Consider the following 21,345-nt stretch of genomic DNA (forward strand, 5'->3'; position numbering starts at 1 on the left):
TTTCTCACAGAAACCAATCGTTTCATGTCTTTAGACATCAGTGTCGCCATGAGCTGGAAGGGTTTAGGAATTTGTATATCTATGTGTTTTTTACTCTCACAGAAATACACCCCACTGACATGCATTATACGAGCAACGGTTGGAGTTAAAAATCATCATTTGTGTTCTACTGAGGACACAAACACACCTACTGTGGATGGCCAGAGGTAAGCAGATAAACATCAAATTTTCATTTTTGGGTGAACTATCCGTTTCATTTCTTTTTTATCTCTGCAAAATGTTCTGCATTACTTCTGTATCTAAATATATATTCTAAATAATATATATATATATATATATATATATATATATATATATATATATATATATATATATATATATATATATATATATATATATATATATATATATATATATATATATATATATATTTATATATATATATATATATATATATATATATATATATATATATATATATATATATATATATATATATATATAATATTATTCAGCAAAGGATGCATTCAATTGACCAAAAGTGACAGTAGAGACAGTTCTTTTCAACTTTCTATTCATCAAATAATTTTTTTGAAAATGTGTCATGGTTTCCACAATATTACGAATATTACAAAAACGATGTTTTAAGTATCGATAATAAGTATTATTTTAACTGTATACCAAATCATCATATTATAATGATTTCCGAAGGACCATGGGACACTGAAGACTGGAGGAATGATGCTATAAATTCACCTTTGCCATCACCGTAATAAATTACATTTCAAAATATGTTAAAATAAAAAACTGTAATTTGAAAGTGTGATATTTCACAATATTACTGTTTTTTGCTAAATAAATACAAGTAAAAAAGGTCTGTTAAATGGGAAACGTTTTAAAATATTTTGGAAGTCATTGGGTTATTGGAAAGCAATAAAGTCAGTCTAAACAGAAAACGAGGGTTCTCTTCTTGATCCATGTTCACGTTGTTCTTCGGCTTTAGTCCTTTTGTCTCTCCCCAGCAGCAGTTCTTAAGGCAGTAGTTATGTCTCTCAGAGGGAGACGTCTCATCGATGTGCACTCAAAGGGCAAACTCGGATTGTTTTCTTGGCTGTCCTTTTCCCTCCTGCCTGTGCTTTTGGTGCTCTCCGTGAATGCAAGTGTTTGTTAATGTTCAGTGTTATCCTCATTTAAACCCTGTATCTCTCCACTTTAGGAGTGTGCATTTTGTTTGTCCCTTGTCTCTTTCTTTCTCCATTATCGGTTTCCTCTAAGTGCGAACAGACAGACACCACCCAGCAAGGTTAAATGTGTGCTGACCCTCTCCATCCTGTTTCACCGCAAACTTAACGTTATCTGAAGCTCCTTGCTTATTTTCCTGTAAAGAGAGGTCGCAGGCAATCTCTCCTCCTAACCCTCCCCCCACAAAAAATTTACATTTTCATTTGTTTTAAATTGATTCGGCGATGCTGTCGATTTAAATACTTCCTGAGGCTGAAATATCTAGCTAATTGCGTCTCTGTGTCACCTGTGATTACCTTTCACTTATTGAGTGCTCTCACACAACACCCTGCTTCAGCTGAAAGATAAACCTGTTGAAACCGTGAAATGAAGAAAAACAGGAGCCTTACACGTGGTTTTTCATCTGTTCACGCTAGTAAATATCTTTTTGCGAATCAATAAACAAATGTTTTGCTGTTTAATGGGCTTTGTTTACTGATACTGTTTTAAAATGCTCATGTCTTAATTTACGAGACTTAATTCATTTGCAAATTTGTTTTGTGAACAATGAACTGAATATGAATAATGCATCAAGTGAAACTGCAAACATGAGAATATTAAAGGGGTGATGAATTGAGAAATTAACTTTCGCTTGATGCTTTAATATATAAAAGGTCATGGTAATATAAGAATATCCTGTAAGTTTCAGAGCTGAAAACGTCCTCGTTAGTAAAAGAAAAGCTTTTATAGACACCAGGCCCAGGTGGCTCTCAAATCAATGACGTATTAGAAGGGTGAAACGCCGCCTCTGTATGTACACTGCTTCTGTCCATCGACTCATGGAGATAAACTGATCGCGTTACAGAGTAATAAACACGCTGAAGATAGCAAGATAATCGTTTGTAAATAAGACACAGGTCGATACTGGATTTGCAGACATATAGAGATTAAAACACAATGCTGTGCCTTCTATATTAGATACGACAGGAATAGTGCAGCACATTTATGTGAGTAAAACATGTTTTTTTATATGTGATAGTAGCTATTTCATTGTTACAGATAGTATTGATTATGTGTACGTGACACAGGCTGGGGAATCCCTTTTGTTGGTTCATTGCGAGATCAGACTCTCGGGGCTATGTGTTTTCCAGACGGGCTACCAAAGCAGGCCGGTGATTCTTAAATAGTGAAATAACATTCATAAAAATGGCTGTGATAAAAACAACCCAAATGGCAACTCAGTGCTGGGTAAATATTGGACAGAACCCATGCTGAGGCGCGCAGCTCGTCATTCACACAGAGATGCAAAACATGCAAGAGTAATATTTAAATAGTATTTAATATTCACAGACACTCTTATGCCGGGTTCAAACTACAAGATATTTTTACGATAGTTACTGTGTCAGATTATGCGATTTTTACTCCTAAAATGTTGTCGTGTCCTGGACTAGAAACATGTCAGACTACACATTGCTACTCGACCAATCATCGCTTGTTGTCACGACGTGCGTGATATCATTGACTTTAAGAAACAAGAGCATAAACAAACGATGTCTGAAGCAGCGTGTTTTGGGTTTTATGTTTAGAAAAGCGCAAAAATAGAAAGAAAACCCAACAAAGGACATGTTCCTGGCTTGCTGGAAGAGGACATTATGGGCTGTCAATCCTCCAAAGAGAACTTGAGGTAAAATATTGTTCTTTTTATATTAAATATTTAGTTATTAGCCAGTAGTAAAAGCTTGCCACCACAACGTATTTGTAAAACATCTTTTAAGCTTACATTCCAGTAATGTTACTCACTGGGTTCCTGAAGGGCTTCCGCTATCGTTCGCCAGCATTTTTCTTATTTGGTTGTGGTAGTCCGTCGATGACACATCGTACAGGCAGGAATACTGTTGCCACAACTCCACGAACTTTTCCTCCATTTTATAATTCCACTTAAAGTTAGCCTCTCCGTCATCTCTCATGCGTTTCGCCGTGTTTGAAAGCTGTGTACGAAAACTGTCTGTGATCCGGTTGGTCAGCGTCACACGTGACAGAACTCGTCGTGAAGGGCCGCAAAAAAAATTAAACATGCTAGTCTTTCTGTCATGACATCATGAACTATCGCAGACGCGGATTCGGTTGTCGTATACTATGACACACTCTATGAGATGAAACGATCAATTCTTATCTTGCGTCCCGACGTCCATTATCGTATGAATCCCTACGACTTTAACTGATGGGAGCAGAAGCTCATTAAATATGCAAATCTTATCCAATCCTAGCCGTGGGCGTTTACTTCTAGTTCTCCAGTGTGGCACGCCCACCAAAAGTCTTTTGGAGAGAGACTCAAAACCAGTGTAGAAAATAGCCTATTACTTTTTATTTGTGTTTTTAAATGTAAAAACCACACAAACGTCATTAGTTGACCTCAGACAGTTTAAAAAAATAAACAAGCCAGTCCATGACACCTTTAAGAAGCAAGAGGGGATGAATATTTGTGAAGAAATACAACTTAGAGAGATATGTGGTAGAGATTGTACTGAATTCAGTTCCTCAATTCAATCCCTGATATTCAATTGAAATGAAAGCTCAGAAACATCTTTTGCAAATCAAATTTTAAATTATATATATATATATATATATATATATATATATATATATATATATATATATATATATATATATATATATATATATATATATAATATTAATACACATACTGCAAATAGAAAAGGTTTTCAGGACACACGTAGAATCTAAAAAATAAAATAAAAATTCAGATAGATTTACATATGTGGTCTTTGCTATCAAGCTGCACCTTCTGTGGATCATTTGCTTTGAAACTGCCTCTGGTGTCACCTAAAAAAGTCATGACATCCCTAGGCTATAAAATGTTAAACCTAGCCAAGTAAACAGAACAATATTAAGAATTTTATTGAAGGGATTGTGCACATTAAAAATACAATTGTGTCATTACGTGCATCTCAGTCAGCTCCCTTCAGTGGTCAGGGCACTGTTCAGGATATAAGTCGCTGGGCTGATTCCATGATCAGTGCCCTGACCACTGAACTAGGGAGCTGACTGAGACTCACACTTATGTTGCTCTGAATCTGTATGGTTTACTTTTCACACAATAAAAGCATAGCAGCATTTTCATTTTGGATAAAGTATCCTTTTTATAAGGTTGTGTAGGTTTAGTGAATAGAAAATATCGTAAATTATGGAATGCCAAGTTCGCCAAAATGAAAAATAAAAATAAAAGCAAATAAATAAATAATTTATAAATTGATTTGCTATATATTTTTTCACATTTATTTTATCCCCCCCCCACACACACATTTATTAATTTCTTTATTTTTACATTTCCTTGTCCGTAGGGTAATGAGGAGGGCGTGGTTTACCGTTATACATAGCAATCAACCTCAGAGTACTGAATAGTAACACTTCGCCCCTCGCCTACTCTGAGGTCGATTGCTATGTATAAGGGTAAACCACGCCCTCCTCATTACCCTACGGACAATAAATGTAAAAATACATAAATGTAAAAATAAAGAAACGTAAAAATAAATAAATGAAAGAAATTAATACATTTGGAAATAAATAAAAATATAAATTAATAAAGGTATATAAAAATTAATATGTAGATAAATAAGGAAATTAAAGTGTATATAATTATTTATTTTTGCTTTTTTATAATTCTTTGTATATTTACTGTATGTATGTTTTTATTTATTTTTTAAATTTTGGCAGACTTGGCATTCCATAATAAATACAATGGCTGTCCCTGTCGTGTATATATAGTTATTCAGGTTGCACCTCCTCAACATACACAATGGTATCTGTTTGATATTCTAATCTAGTCCATCTCAAGAAGGCCATGTACTGATACACATCACACACATCGCACCAGCCTTCATGCACACAGCAGAATACTGGCGAACGAATATTCCTGTTTGGATTTACTGGTGGTTATGAATGATAATGAGTCTAATGATCTATTTTATGGGGTGTGACCTCATCCTTGCAGTGTGGATGAGTGATAGGAAGCTTTTTCTGTTGATATACAGACTGTGAATATACTGAAAATCTATCTCAACCAGATAGCCCAGCTTTCCCCCGTACTCAAAAGCTTTTTTGAGAGCCTGCAGGCAGCACGTTCTGGGGATATGCCTCATTATTCCTGTCTGACTCAGGTCTACAGTCTCTTATTGCTGTGTTTTCTTATCAAAAAACCTTTTGAACCAACACAGCTGACCTTCATCATTGGAAAGAATGATGGAGGGCAAGGTTTGCCAATTTCCTGGATGCCATTATTCATATATACTGCAGTCAGGGGTGCTTCCCTTTCCACAAGTTGCATTATTGGGATATTTGACGAGATAATGACCTTCAGACCAAAATAAATAAATAAAATTAAAAAAAGGATCCTTTGATGGCACTTTTGCCGTAAAAGTTGCACCTTGTGTCAAAGCACATCAGGCATATCCAGAATTTGAACTTTTGATCATTATGCTTTCTGCATTCTGCTGCATCATGCCCGGAAATGAGCCATGCAGCCTGAAGCCCGTTTTTCATCTTCCTGATCATAAAACCCCTCAAACTCTGACATCAAAATGGAAGGAAGGAGATAATTGAAAACAAACTTCTTTCAGACAAAAATACAAAACCACAAAACTTAAATCTTTTTAGTTTTTTTTAATCTTATATGATGAACATTTTTATTAAGGGGAGTCTATGCTAATGTTCATAAACTTCTGCACGGTCCTCAGGGGGCCCATATATTCATTCCTTCATTTATTTGTATTCTTTTTAAATAAAGTGTCTTTCATGTTAGTTTCACTCTGTTTCTGGTAAATAAGGCAGTTTATAGTCAGCTATTGGTTACAGAGACAGTAGAACATTGCTCTCTAGCGAAGGATTTGTAGTCATAGCATGCATTCATAAACCACGAGGAAGCATCAACAATATGGCACGATATTTTACAAGCTGTTTCATGAGAACGGTAATCTACATCGACCAGACACTGTGTGCGCGTTTAGGAGCTCACTGGAAAACAAACGGCAAGGTACGATGGGTCCTCAACAGCATACGGATAATGAAAGTTCACAGGATTCAGATCTTTTCAGCGGAAATCCTCTAATTAAGTCATGAATGTGTCAAACCGGGATAGGAGTGTAACATCAGTAGCATCTTTTAAACTTGGTGAGTTTGTGGAAGGCTTGTTTGAAGTCATCATTGAAGGCAGTGTAGATGACTGGATTGATGAGCGAGTTGAGGTACCCCAGCCAGGTGAACACATCAAAGAGCACAGGATGAAACCAGCAGTCTTTACAGACCCCCATAACCAGCGTAAACACGAAGAAAGGGAGCCAGCACACTATAAACGCACCCAGGATAATCCCAAGAGTTTTGGTGGCCTTCTTCTCGCGAGCAGCACAAAGACGCTTTCTTTCCAGTACGCTGTCAGCCAGCTTCACTTTCACACTGTTTGTGAAAAGAGGAGATCCTCCCCCCCCACCTCCTCCTCCTCCTCCAGGATGAAGATGTCCCTCCTGATTAGAGGTGGAATTCAGCGAGCACAGCGAAGAGCCCGCTGAGTTCTGGATGAGCTGAGCAGCGGTGAACCGCTTTCCGCTGGTCGCCGGTGTTTTAAAGATCCTGGAGCGAGCCGCCACGTATATACGCCCGTAGAGAATCATCAAGAGGATCGTGGGCACGTAAAAGGCGCCAAATGTGGAATAAAGCGTGTAGGAGATCTGGTCAGTGTTGACCATGCACTCCGTGAGCTCCTCGTGTGCTTTAGCCTGCCGCCAGAATAGAGGAGGCAAGGAGATCGAGACGGAGATAACCCACACGACGGCGATCATCAGCGCCGCACGTCGCATGGTGCGCCGCTTCGAATATTCCAGGGCGTCAGTGATGGCCCAGTATCGATCCAACGCGATCACGCACAGGTGCAAGATGGAAGCCGTGCAGAACGTTATGTCAGATGACAGCCAGATATCGCACACGATCTGACCCAGAGTCCAAGTCTTACTGACCGTGTACACAATGCTGATCGGCATGACTAAAATGGACACCAGGAGGTCAGTCACTGCGAGAGAGCCAATCAGGAAGTTAGCAGGGGTGTGAAGCTTGCGCGTGAGGAAAATGGTTGCGATCACAAAAGCGTTGGACAGAGCAGTGGCCAAAGTGACGATTGCCAGCATCGCGGAGATGGAGATCTGAAAGCTGAGGAGCGTAGTTTTGTCCCAGGACTCCAGGGTTGTGGGACTGACCGTAGCATTGATGAGGAACAACTCATCAGAGCTGTTGAACAGATCCATGTTGCATAGTTCACCAGCGCTTCATATCATCTATGCATGATTCTTACTATAAATGATCAATTATTCCATGAAAACATCTTGCCGTGAAAGAGTAATTTAGTTTTCTGGTTGGAGATATTGGTGATGGTTTGCCTTTGTGAAGGTCATGGCTGATAAATGTGAGCTGTAATTCATGGTCGAAGATGCTGTGACTGTTTCTAATGTTTTTTTGAGGAATGTTGACACACACAGAAAGTTAAATGCCGCAGAACGAACAAGAAACCCTTTGTGATCGACTTAGAGTTATAAAAAATATACCCTTAGCCCTTAAATCACTGCTCATTATTTTCTTTATTGTCCCTTATGCTACCACAAGCACTGGAGATCCCACAATATCAGGTCTTATGAACTGCCTGAAGACTATAATTTATTCTCCTTTTGGTCTGCAAAAACTGTTGTTTCAGACAAATGGATCAGAATAGTCCTCCACCCCATGCATCTCCAGTGTTGGCTGCGAATGTTTTAGAGAGAGGTGCTTTTGTAGTTTCCCAGAATACCAAAATCTGTAAGAAGTTCTTGTTTGAAATATTGGCAACGTGAAGGTGCTAGTCCAGAAGAAAAGGCTTAATCCAGGTGAAGATCTGGAATAGAGAAAAAGAAAAGAGAGAATTAAGAGTAAGAACTTTAGAAAACACCATGATTTTAGTCTCTACACACGCAATAGTGGAACTTTAAGATACACCTGTGCAAATATACTGAGAAGATTCATTTTAATAATGTAAATTAGGTTCTCACTGCTTGCATTAGCATGTTAAACTTCATAGAGAAGGATTTGGTAATGTTTTTTCTTAAATGGCAACATTTTCCTGGAAACATGTTTTAAAAAGTGCATTTATTGTTGTCTTAGAGTTTCATGTATAATTAAAATGAGTTATTATTGATATTGAAATTATATTTATATATGTGAAAAATGTATAGTACATAATATTTAAAAATAAATTTTTAATTGTTTTATAATGTTTCCTGGGGTGTACTAATATTGTTAGTATGGTTTTCACATCAAAAAATGTCATAATTTAGAAATAAAAGGCATTTTTTCTAAACTGATATTAGCCCTCTGTTTAGAATGCTCTGTTTCAAGAGGCGTGTCTGCTGTGAGTCTTCAGTGAAAACACCCACTGTTGTGATTGGCTGACATCTTTACATTTGAAATGAGATTACGTGCGGTGGGGGCGTGGTTTAGTCAGGCCCGAGCAGCAGCTGCAGCGCTGCCAGTCCAGAGAGAGAGACAGAGAGAAACGGAGTTGGGGAAAGATTGCTGAGGAAGTGTTATTGTACCGAGTTTTTGAGAGCGCAAGTTTATTTTGTTTGTATCTGAGAGCTCTGAATAAACACGAGTGAACTTTGCAACATTATTTCTCTCACAAAATGCTTTCACCACAGCTAACAACAAACACGACATCAACATTGACATGATACAGTAAGAGCTTCTGTTGAGCATAATGAGCAGCGTCATTCATACGTGTGATTGACAAAGCAGAGGAAGGGGCGGTAACCTTTCCTGGTATGACGTCATAACAGGAGAATTCAAGATCAGCTCGTCTGAGCTCTCATTTTCTCAAAGGCAGAGAAAGACAGCCAGTACTCATTTTACACTGATCAAAATTTATAGCGACTTAGGGACAACATTCAGGCTAGGGGAACTCATATTAATGTTGAAAAACCTCATAAAATAAATATTTAATGCCATGGGACCTTTAAAAAAACATTTTAAATTAGAAAATGCTCCAACTGAGAAATCAGAAAGAGCTCTTGTAGATAAAAGACGGTGTAGAACATTCATGAATCAGAAAATCAATGTTGTATTTACTGTAGTTTTTTTCTTCTTCATCTTTTTTTAAAATATCTTGGTGCGGAGCAGCTAGCAGGAAACAGCCATTTCAAAATCTAGAGCTCTTATAACATGCCTAAAGTGCTTGAAAATATTAATATGTTAGAATCAGATGTTTATTCTTGCAAAGCCAAACCCACATAATAAAATCAATTGTGCATGCACTAAAGATACTTGCTCTCCTTGCTTAAGATGCAAATGGAATTCATTATTTTTCTGATATCTTCATTAAAAACTTTAAGTAAAAATGTATGTAGCCAGTTTTTCCTCCATTAACATATTTCTTTACCCTGGGCTCTCCTTTTCAGGCTCAAGCTTTGACTGATGAGTATCTAGAGTATTGTTCCTCTAGGGGTAACCTGTCACCATAGAGCTTCCAGAGTTCCTGTGCCTGACTAACAATGTGTCGTGACACCTGCAAGCATTCTGGTTTTGGCCTGGTGGGAAAAAGAAACCAAGCCGCAGAGCTCACACTCCTGCCGTCAGGTCACACACATCAGTCACATCACCTGCCAACATCTTCACTTAAACATTAGATGTCTCCGGTTTGCCTGCTCCAGTTAGAGACACGCATGTACAGATATACATATCTGAATATTTATAGAAAAATCATTTCAAAACATATCACGTCCCCATACATGTCAAACTAGGTGGAAAAAAATAATTGTGGTGCAATTTATATTCTATGTGATTCTGTTTAGGGCTAAGCTTTTAGAATTGCAATTGCAGTTCTGCAAAGAAAACATGTCCACTGCCCTTCATGTATAAAACATGCCATTTTTATACTTGTAATTGAAAGCATAAAGGTCAAACATCCCAATAGGACTGACACTTTTTCTGGTAAAATGTGTTGGTGTACCTACGGTAGGCCAGGAAGAATGCAAAACGATGACACAGGTTGACCCAATATATAACAAATGCATGAATTCTGGGTTCAGTACAAGCTCAGTCTACAGCATTATTTTGAGGCAGGATTGTAGCAAACCGTTAACATTAAAAAAACTGATTGTTTCAAAAGTACATACAATCGGTTTTAGTTTTTCATATATATATATATATATATATATATATATATATATATATATATATATATATATATATATATATATATATATATAAAAATTCTTCAGATAACTGGTATCAATATCAGACAGGTTTGTTAAATTGTTTGCCAGGTCTACTTAGGTAAAAGGAAATCCTACTTTATTAAGCACATTATTAAGCAAGTAACAGTTCTCCAGTATCATCCAACTGCGGCCCCAAATGGGCATTATCGTGCTGGTGGGGGTTACCGTTTTCACAGACTGGAAAGCCCCCTTCTACTTCTTCTTCGCCTCTTCTGCTAAACTGCTAGCTGTCAACATCCGGATTAATATGTTCAACATTCGCTAGTTCGTTTTTCTCAAACAGAAACTTCAAAATAAGATCTAGCATCTTGTAACGTCATCATGAATTTGCGTAAACATACGCGGCACTTTCTAAAGCCAAGTGGTTTGTTATCTGTACTCATTTTGAGCTATACACGTGTATTTGTATGCCGCGTGATTCCACGTGAATATCTACACCTAAACAAACCACACACTCAAAAAAAAAAGTACTTGCACTATTGTTAGTTGCACTCAAATTATTCTTTCACATTACTTAAAAAACTCATGTAACTAAATTAACTTAAGTTTACTGAGTTGTTTCAAATAAAAATGAATAGTGTCAGCTTTACTTACTAATTGTTTGTTCAGTCAACTTATCATTGTTGAGTGAAATGAACAACCTGGCCAGTGGATCTGTAGTTCCCAGCATGCTTTGCAAGGGACTGCATTAGTAGAGTAACTTTAGGGATTAAAGTGTTATTTTATGTGTTTTTCAGTAAAAGGAAATATGTTTTTAGTATGTTAGTGTTTAATGTTCAGTTATGTTGGACATTTAGAGGAGTTTCTGTAATTATGGTTACCATTATGCAGAAGAGTGGTGGCTGTGTTTAGGCTGAGGGCACTCATTTAAACACATTTATTGGATGTATATCCTGCCCTCAATTAAGTTATTTGTGAACTTAGTTTTTAAAATCGATAAATATGTTCACCTAACATAATACACTTTTATAAATGTAACAACATTATTAAGTAAACTACACATATAAATATTATGTAAAAGTGACAAAGTCAAATAGTTTGTACTACTTAAAGAAATTTTGTCAGCTTTACTTGACATTCTTTTGTTCATATAACTAAATTGGTATTTGTACTATTGTAAACGTCCTCAATATAGTTGTGTGGACGCTGCTTTTTTAAGTAAATATAACAAAACTAATTTTTTGAGTGTGTGTGTGTGATCATAATGTAAATGGATTTATAAACGTACTAAATTATGTTTTTTTGAAAATGTAAAAATGCAGAATGTTTCTTGTGATGTAGGTTTAGGGATCAGGGTTGGGTGTAGGCAATCGTTATTGTGATTGACATGGCCAATGAAATGTTTAGAATCGGCTGCAGGGCATTTCTGCTGAACTGATTTGGGGGGGGGGGGGGGGGGGGGGGGTAATGAGGGGGAAAGGACATCATACCCAGTGTGGCTTGAGAAACTCATCGCGATTGGTTGATGAGACGCTACCAGGAATGCCCAATAGGCGTTCTTGTTTCATAATGGGAATGCCCAAGCCGCAGCTGGACCCTTCTGGGGAGGAAGAAATATCTTTCTGCAGATGAAAAGCATGAAATGGTTCAATGTTATGCAAAAGGCATGAAAACAAATAATATTGTGTATAACGTACAGCACAAGAGATCTCAGATGAAGGCTTATTGAGAAAAGTATTAAAACGAGCAGCAAAAAGATCTCTGAAGCTGCTGGTGTCTCTTGAGTCTCAAGAACCTCTCCATGCAGACTGGCAGTTGTGTGTAATGTTTCATTTTAGCCACCTCTTATCAAAGTTTACAAAGAGAAATAGCATTTAAATCGTTTTTTTTTTCTCTGATGGATGCCATATTACAATAGATGGGTTTAGATGTATGGATTTCTGGATTATTTGTGAGTGGCCACCATGTTCCAACAAGACTGTGACGTCAGCAAGGAGCTAGCGGGTGATGGTTTGGGCTGAAATATTGAGAAAGTCCCTTTCAACTGTATAAAAGAAGGATAGCATAGTATCCCATGCTCCAAAAAGCACCACAGCAATAAAACTTGTTTGAAAATATATTTCTACTGTAAGACTGAAAAAACTAGTATATGCCAAAATGTCTGAATGAAGAACAAGGACTCTCTGAGAAAATAAAGGAAATTAACATCTGAACTGTCCCTCACACACCACTGGAGACGCAAGTCTCACCTCAGTATCAGCTAATCTACATCTTTCCCTATATACCCCGTCTCCCCCAATTCCTTCCCTGTCTCATGCTGAGATCACCTGAAAATACACACAAAATCTCTATATTACAATGTCAATCCACACGATACAGTATTATATGTGTTTGATATCATTTGAAATGTTTCAGTGCGACTGGTACAAATATCTCAACTCCACAGAAGTTAACCAAAAGATAATCAATGTTTTAAGAGTTTAAAGATATCTTGTCTTAGTTTGGTGGGTGTGGCTTTCAGCCATTTGGCCTTTACATCAATACAAGTCTTGATCAATGCAAATTCCCATTGTGCACTCGTGTTTACACTTGAAAGAGTTTGTGCATTTGTTTCTGGGTATTTAAGGAAATGTTGCAAAGAGCTCAGGGCTTGACACTTTAAACCGGTCAGCCCGTAATGCTGGATGTCTCTCAAGATAGCCAGCATTATGTAATTTTCAGAAGTCAGGTATACATTTCATTCTTTACTTCAGAGTATTTGATGTTTTATATGGATTACCTTTGAATTGACTATGTAATTGGCTTTATACATTTACCTGACTGTTAAATAAATTGTTACACTTTGATGGATTCTGACTTGCTCTGGAATTATTCAGGTTGGGTATAATTTCAACAAAGGGTTAAACGGAATAATTAAATGTGTACGTAAACTATTAAAAATGAATGACCAAATAAACAATTGGCATTCTAATCCAAATTCTAAATTATAATTAAATGGAGTCAGATAACGAGGAATTGGATAAAATCCCTTTTCCCCGCTGAAAAGACGAACGCGCAGCGACCTTCACCCGCCGATCGTTAGCCTCCATTGGGACGATTTGGGCGGCCTTACAAAATGGTGACCAGCCTCCGTGATGTTGCAACTCTCTTACGAGCAACGTCTTTTCAGCGAAGTATTCGATTTTAAAATCAACAAGAGGTTTGAGCTTCTCTTTCTTCAGCTGTTCTGGTAAGTAAAATTCTTTTTGCCTTTTTAGAAATGTTTAGGGAAAAACAGACGCATCCCATATAGACACATGAATAGAATGGGTCGGAATACCCAATGTTAGACCGGAACCGCAATCCGGTGGGGTTTAAGAATTTAGATACAATCACATATCAGGGACATGATAGCGACAGCGCAGTAGAGGAATTGAAACTCGTGTTATGAATTTTAAAATATTTCCTTGTCGGCGTAGAGTTGCAAATTAGAACGTTTTTTAAATCAGCTAAATGCTTTCTCTATTGTTTTATTAGCTTTGTTGCAACAAACTAGCAACGCACGGTGAGAAACGAGCAAACAATAGAATGAGAACTCTAAGTATGTAAACAACTGGAATACATTTGTGATTTGATAAATAGCAATGTTTATATTTGTTTATGAAAAGCAAAGTAGGAAAACAGGCTGATGTAACATTTAAAAGTTAAGAACTTTTTGTTTGATCAGAATTGGCTATAAATATTATTGCTACGCAGCAAATTACTCGTGACTAGAAATGATTAAGAGGTGGTAAGAATTTAAATCTAAGAGACTGATATACAGAATAATAGTGATGTTGTTACTGTATTTTTGTTAAGAAACCGCATGTTAATGTTCTGAGTGGCTCAGCGAGCCCACGGGGCGTACCACGCCCACTCGGAGAACAGACTTTCTCTCCCTGTTCAATGGGAGCATTTCGCCCAATAAGTAACAAACTAAATCTATCACATTTTGTGAATACAGTTAAAATTACCATTGTGCCGCCATACAGATTAGTCTTTAAATAGACTAAATCAAGCAAATAGGCATTTGTAATCTCAAAAGATGAGTGAATGTGCTTGCATCAGCCTGACCCACAGTCTTTTTCATATTCAAATGTATTGACGCGATGCAATCTAAAACTTCTTCAGAATTCAAACAGAGATTTGGTGATGCACTCAGCATGTTCCTTCAGTGTTAACAACAACAGAGTCGCCCATTGGCTTTAAGCCTGACCATTGTTGTGCACGTGGTGAACATGATGGTGCAGCAATGATTGCCTTTTGAAGAAAGAACACAAATGAGCTGTTCCACAGACTCTTCAGGAACCAGAAATAATATTATTTAATTTATATTGTTTTTAATATAATATAATTGTATTTTATAAATCAAAACATAATATACATTGTATTATAATTGCCAAGCAGGGCATTAGGAGAAAGATCAAATTATGTATGGATTGTTACATTTGATTTCATTCTAATTTAATCTGAAAATTATGGGACTTTAGTAGATTACGTTGTATCCATTCGTTACCGCAAATCTGCGTCAGGTTAGAAACGGACTAAAACTACTTTTGAGTGGAGCATTGGGGCACGCCAATTGAGATTTTAGAGCTCCGTCTAACGCTTAGCATTAGTTCAAGTGTACTTAGATTGTGAAGGCTAAAAAGGGAATTTCCGTTTAGGACAACAATGTTGCTCGACCAACCTAAATAGGGTGAGCCTTACCTCTGTTTAAAGTAAAGTTACTCTAGCTAAGTGTACATGGGAAACCATGACACGATCATACCAAAACTACTATTAGAGAAAGTATCGGTCGACTTATAGCTATAGTAGTGGTCGTGACCTCTGACTAGAGATAACATTGCTTTAATTTAAGTGTACACAGTCTATGGGGACTAAACAAAATACTTTTAGAATGAGTGAGCATGTGGGCAACCCTCTAAATAGTATAGTCAATTACCTCTGTCTACATGACTAAGACTGGCGAGTTTGTGATCGTGGGCCCGCATAATAAATGGCCAGTGCGAGGACCCTAAGCGACGGTGAGAACCGAATAAACAAGTCCAATAAGAGAAAAGAGTTAAATAGATTAATCAAACACGTACTCAAATGTATAAATTATTAAAAATCTTTGGAAACCTTTTAGTTTATGGAGTCAGATGAAATATTGAGGTAATGCATAAAGAAATGTATTGGATTTTAATCTTGTGTTGCATTGGGTTAATTCCCAGTGCAAAAGGGAGGGGTTGTGCTGTTATCTTTTGCCTTTACAAGAACACAGCTATATGTGTGGCACTGATAATAGCAAACCAATTCACCCTTCACCACAGAAGTACCTCAATTTTTTTACAGGTCACAGAGACCTCAAATAATCAAATGTGTGTGCGACACCGTAAAACAAAATTCAAAACAGACAACACAAAACAGGTGAATCAATTTCTGCCCACAGATCTGACTGTAAAGAGAGCAACTGGAAATAAAGCCATGGGAACCAACCCATCGGAATCATGACAGTATGAGCGATAAAAGCTCTGATTAATCCAGAAAAATTCTCCAGCACAACTGGGGTTTCTAATGCTCACAGCAGACTGTGAAGGCTCGACTGTAAGAACAGTTTTAAGGTGTCACACACTGTACTAAAACAACAGCAACAATTCAGACCTGGCCGATGAAACGCTGTTTCATGTGACAGCCAGGATGAAAATTGCAACAGGCATAATAGTGCCATTCAAATAAGTCCACATCTGACTGAAGCTGTTGATAATGTCAGAATTAACTGTGATTCTCTTTGCATTATTTTTGTCTCAGGTTTACAACTGCAATTCCTTGGAGAACGGACGCTGGAAAGGGGCTAACACCCCAAAGTGGGCAAACTCAACAATGGAATTGTCAGAGCAACTTGAAATGAGGGAGATGGGTGCGAATACACTTGATGGGGTCATTCACACTTCACAAAATGTATACATGATCTCCCAGTGTAGCACTGGAACTAAATTTTGCAACACAGATTGTTATTGATAAGACTCCACCCATCTCCACACAGAACACACACCTCCTTCACTACACCCTCATATCACCTGAAACAGATCAAATCTATCCAGGTTGTACACTACACATAAAGATGCATAGAGTCCAAAAGTGTTACCTCACTAAAGATCTATTGTCCATCTTTTCACAACAACAGATCCAAATAGCTTCACACACACAGGATAGTAGAGTTGGTCACATGATGACAGTATCACAAAGACACACATAGCAAACGCTATTCACAACATCCTCATGGGAAAACACTGTATTACACATGTGCAAGGCTAATCACAATTGATGAGGCAAATTCTAAAGCAGAAAGACAGACCTGCTATGGAAATTCAAATTTTTAAACTTTCTGATTGTTATTGATGTGGTTGGAAAGTCAGAGGGCCCCTGATTTGTCAACACATCACTAATAACAGAAATATTATCAAAGTAGATAAAGCTGAAGTGTGAGCACTTCAATCAATTTACAAAAATTAAAATTTGATCCTGTAATCGATTTTGATGTAGCTGCCTGCTGCACTCACACACTCACACTCACACTCACACACACACACACACACACACACACACACACACACACACACACACTCACACTCACACTCACACTCACACTCACTCTCACACTCACTCTCACACACACACACACACACACACACACACACACACACACACACACACACACACACACACACACACACACACACTGTGACAAGGAATACACAATCTCCATTATTGAATGACTAAACATATTTAGATCTGCCTTAATTGCATTGGAAGATTCCTGAACACACACAGTGGTTATTATATATATATGTATATCTTCATAATTGTGATTGAATATTGAATATTATTGATGATGTTATTATTATATGCATATCGTCTATTTAAATATATAAACTGCACTGACTTTTTGCTGCATTTCCTTAGGTAATTCAGACCAAGAATACTTAAATTCCGCTGTCACTTTATCACAGTGATAGTGAAGAATTAGGTGATTAAATACCACCCCACCAATTATGACCTTGAAAAACACTTGAGAGAAGGTGTACCAATCGCACTGCTGACATGAACCCACATTGTTTTTTCTTTTATGTTTTCTTGCATTATATGTTCTTATGCATTTCTCTACGGTTTTAAGTTCATCAGTGTTCAGTCGTTAAGTGGACATTAAGACTCTTTTCAGGTGTCAACTACGGAGAAGCCTTCCACCTATTGAAATCTACCCAGTGAACCACACCATTGGAGGTGTGAGGATTACACAAGGAGAGTCAGATTATCGGGAAGGTGCAGAAGCAGAAGCTTCCCCATGAAGAAGTGACACGTTAACTGAACATTCACCAAGGTCCGAGACTGACTCTATGAACATGCTGTGCTGAACCACAGGTAGAACACCTGAACACATTCACCCACCAGCTTAACCTCAAGCTACACACACCTGGTGAGACGGTGTCCTGCAGGTGAACAAAGAACCTTCCCAAAGGGCTCTGCAGCTGCTAAGACAATTTCGTCATCTCAAGGATTGAACCAACGTCTAACCAACGTCTAACAGTGATCCCATAGGACCACCAGAGTTTGACCCATTGGGATCAAGAGGTGGAACTGTAAGACTGAAAAAACTAGTATATGCCAAAATGTCTGAATGAAGAACAAGGACTCTCTGAGAAAATAAAGGAAATTAACATCTGAACTGTCCCTCACACACCACTGGAGACGCAAGTCTCACCTCAGTATCAGCTAATCTACATCTTTCCCTATATACCCCGTCTCCCCCAATTCCTTCCCTGTCTCATGCTGAGATCACCTGAAAATACACACAAAATCTCTATATTACAATGTCAATCCACACGATACAGTATTATATGTGTTTGATATCATTTGAAATGTTTCAGTGCGACTGGTACAAATATCTCACTCCACAGAAGTTAACCAAAAGATAATCAATGTTTTAAGAGTTTAAAGATATCTTGTCTTAGTTTGGTGGGTGTGGCTTTCAGCCATTTGGCCTTTACATCAATACAAGTCTTGATCAATGCAAATTCCCATTGTGCACTCGTGTTTACACTTGAAAGAGTTTGTGCATTTGTTTCTGGGTATTTAAGGAAATGTTGCAAAGAGCTCAGGGCTTGACACTTTAAACCGGTCAGCCCGTAATGCTGGATGTCTCTCAAGATTAGCCAGCATTATGTAATTTTCAGAAGTCAGGTATACATTTCATTCTTTACTTCAGAGTATTTGATGTTTTATATGGATTACCTTTGAATTGACTATGTAATTGGCTTTATACATTTACCTGACTGTTAAATAAATTGTTACACTTTGATGGATTCTGACTTGCTCTGGAATTATTCAGGTTGGGTATAATTTCAACAAAGGGTTAAACGGAATAATTAAATGTGTACGTAAACTATTAAAAATGAATGACCAAATAAACAATTGGCATTCTAATCCAAATTCTAAATTATAATTAAATGGAGTCAGATAACGAGGAATTGGAATAAAATCCCCTTTTCCCCGCTGAAAAGACGAACGCGCAGCGACCTTCACCCGCCGATCGTTAGCCTCCATTGGGACGATTTGGCGGCCTTACACTACATTCACTTTAAACATTTATTTTTCCAGAGTTTCCATTTACCCAAGTAGACCTGGCAAAGATTGATACCAGTTATGTAAAAATATATGGAGAAATAAAACAAACAAACAAACACTATCTTTGAAAAACTAAAATCTGAAATCATACTGATGTCTCACTTATATAATAATTTGAACACAAGCGTAGTCAATGCTACACTAATGTTTAAAAGTTTGGGGTTGGTATAATAATAATTAAAAATTGTTTAAGCATACAGAAAAAGCAGTAATATTTTGAAATTATTATTTTAAACTGTATTAAAAACTGATGCATATTCAGTGTCACATGTCAACATTGTCAGAGTTACTTTTGAAAACAGTTAATATTTTTGTGGAAATTGTGATCCATTTTTTTCAGGACAAGTTTAATAGAAATCTTCTGTAATTGTATTCATGTCTATACTGTCACTGAATCAAAAGTATTAAGTATGGTAACACTTTGGAATACTGTTCAGTCATTAATCAATAACTACACATGGGAAGAAATGAGTAACATAATATTAACATTCTAGTACTATAAACTAACAAAAAAATCAGATTAACAAATACGTAAGTACCACTTAGTTGAATGAGGTTGTTCACTAGTTAATCAATAACTATTTTGTCATACCTCATAGAGGACTAATCACTATATACAGGGTCATAATTAATGTCAATAAAGCATAATGTATAATTGATTTTGAACTGAAGTTCATGGTAACCCAGTGTGACTCAAGTGTTGCTGCATCCTTTAAAATAAATTATTTTATTTGGATCAGTTTTTTGATATTTGACATCAAGCATTTGACAGATTTGGTAACACTTGAGTCATTGCAAGTGGGCTACCATGATCTTCACTTTAGAATATCGGTCCAAATAACTATAGTTATTCCTTTAGAAGGATGTAGTAAACATTTGAATCATTGTTTGTGGATGCTATGATCTTCACTTTAGAATATTTAACTGACCAGCAATTAATTTAGAAGGATGTAGTACCACTTAATACAACAGTAATTACTATTCAGAACTTTACAAAAACCTATTCTCCTTAATTTGTTAACCACAATTTCTTGTTAGTTAATAGCAGTTACCAGAATATTACTGCGTTACTCATTTGTTCCTGTGGTTATTCATTAATGATGGAGCAGTATTCTAAAGCGTTACCTTAATTTCTTTTTTAATAAAATAAAAAATCTTACTGACCCCAAGCTTTCGAAATGGTAGTATCATGTTTAATAATCTGAAACATGGCCAACATATTGTGAGAACTGTGCAAAGGCTAATTTGAGTTTCAGATGTTAAAGGGGGTTTAATATCTTCGAACTAAAGAACAGAATGTAGTGCTTTTGTTGTGGCTTGTATCTCTGTAAAACAGTGTCATCATTAGCATATACTTCATGTGAGACGGCAGGAAACAACAGCGGATTATCTCCACACCAGCAGATCCAACGGCCTGCACGCTAATGAGGCCAAGCCGAGGGTATTACCATGCTCCAAATGTTGGCCCAACGTTTTCTCTACTTTTGATTGGTTTTGTGTAATTGGTGAAAGTCAGAAAAGCTAAATTAAAAACTAAGTCAATATATCAGAAAGGAAGAAGCCTTTGAGATTGCACTCCGACAACAGAAAAAGAAAAGAAAAAAAAGGAACACAACCTTTTCAAATGCTTTTGTATTTTGTAATTGTCAACTAGTATTTATCAACTTTCTGTTTGGAATCTGTGTCGTGTATGACTTGACGGCACAGAGAGGCAGTGCATGTGAATGGATGACCCTTGATTTAATCTTACAGCAGTGGTGGCTGGTGAAAAATATAGTCGGTGGAGCTGTGTATTTGCGGGGAGTCTGAGCCCCCCCCCCCCCCCCCCCCCCCCATCAATTTTTTCATTGTGATTTCCTACAGTATAGTGCATTTGAGGCCATGTCCCTTGCCTATATCAATAAAAGAACTCAGTCAATACCAATAGTCTAATAAAAAGACAATATTAATTTAACTTCCATAGAAGTTAACTTCCATGTTTATAATGCTCCGTGTACAGATAGAAAAAGTGCAAACGCATAACGATAAATTATAATGTGGAATAAAACAATCTAGTTCTAATTTTTAAAGTTCACTGTAGACAAATTGACAATTGGATAATGATAAAAGTCTGTGTAGATACCGAAGAGAGAGAGAGAATGGCTCTCAAAGAGGGTGGGACAACATTCAAAAAATCAAGAAAGATGATTTT

At 37.1% G+C, this 21,345-nt stretch overlaps 1 protein-coding gene across 2 annotated transcripts in view; it reads right to left on the reverse strand.

Moving 5' to 3' along the window:
- Window positions 1-5,938: 5,938 nt before the first annotated feature.
- htr1d (5-hydroxytryptamine (serotonin) receptor 1D, G protein-coupled) overlaps window positions 5,939-21,345 on the reverse strand; it is a 42,551-nt gene continuing 27,144 nt past the window's right edge. Inside the window, exons 2-3 of one of the 2 annotated variants that reach the window (XM_067454540.1) lie at window positions 11,960-12,091; window positions 5,939-8,152 (exon numbers count right to left, since the gene is read on the reverse strand). In XM_067454540.1, the coding sequence (XP_067310641.1) occupies window positions 6,387-7,532 (1,146 nt within the window). In that variant the 5' untranslated portion in view covers window positions 7,533-8,152; window positions 11,960-12,091 and the 3' untranslated portion in view covers window positions 5,939-6,386. The remainder of the gene's footprint in view (window positions 8,153-11,959; window positions 12,092-21,345) is intronic. The other variant, XM_067454539.1, reaches the window with a different exon arrangement.

This window comes from Pseudorasbora parva, chromosome 10, assembly GCF_024679245.1.
Source record: "Pseudorasbora parva isolate DD20220531a chromosome 10, ASM2467924v1, whole genome shotgun sequence".
Classification (NCBI taxonomy): Eukaryota; Metazoa; Chordata; class Actinopteri; order Cypriniformes; family Gobionidae; genus Pseudorasbora; species Pseudorasbora parva.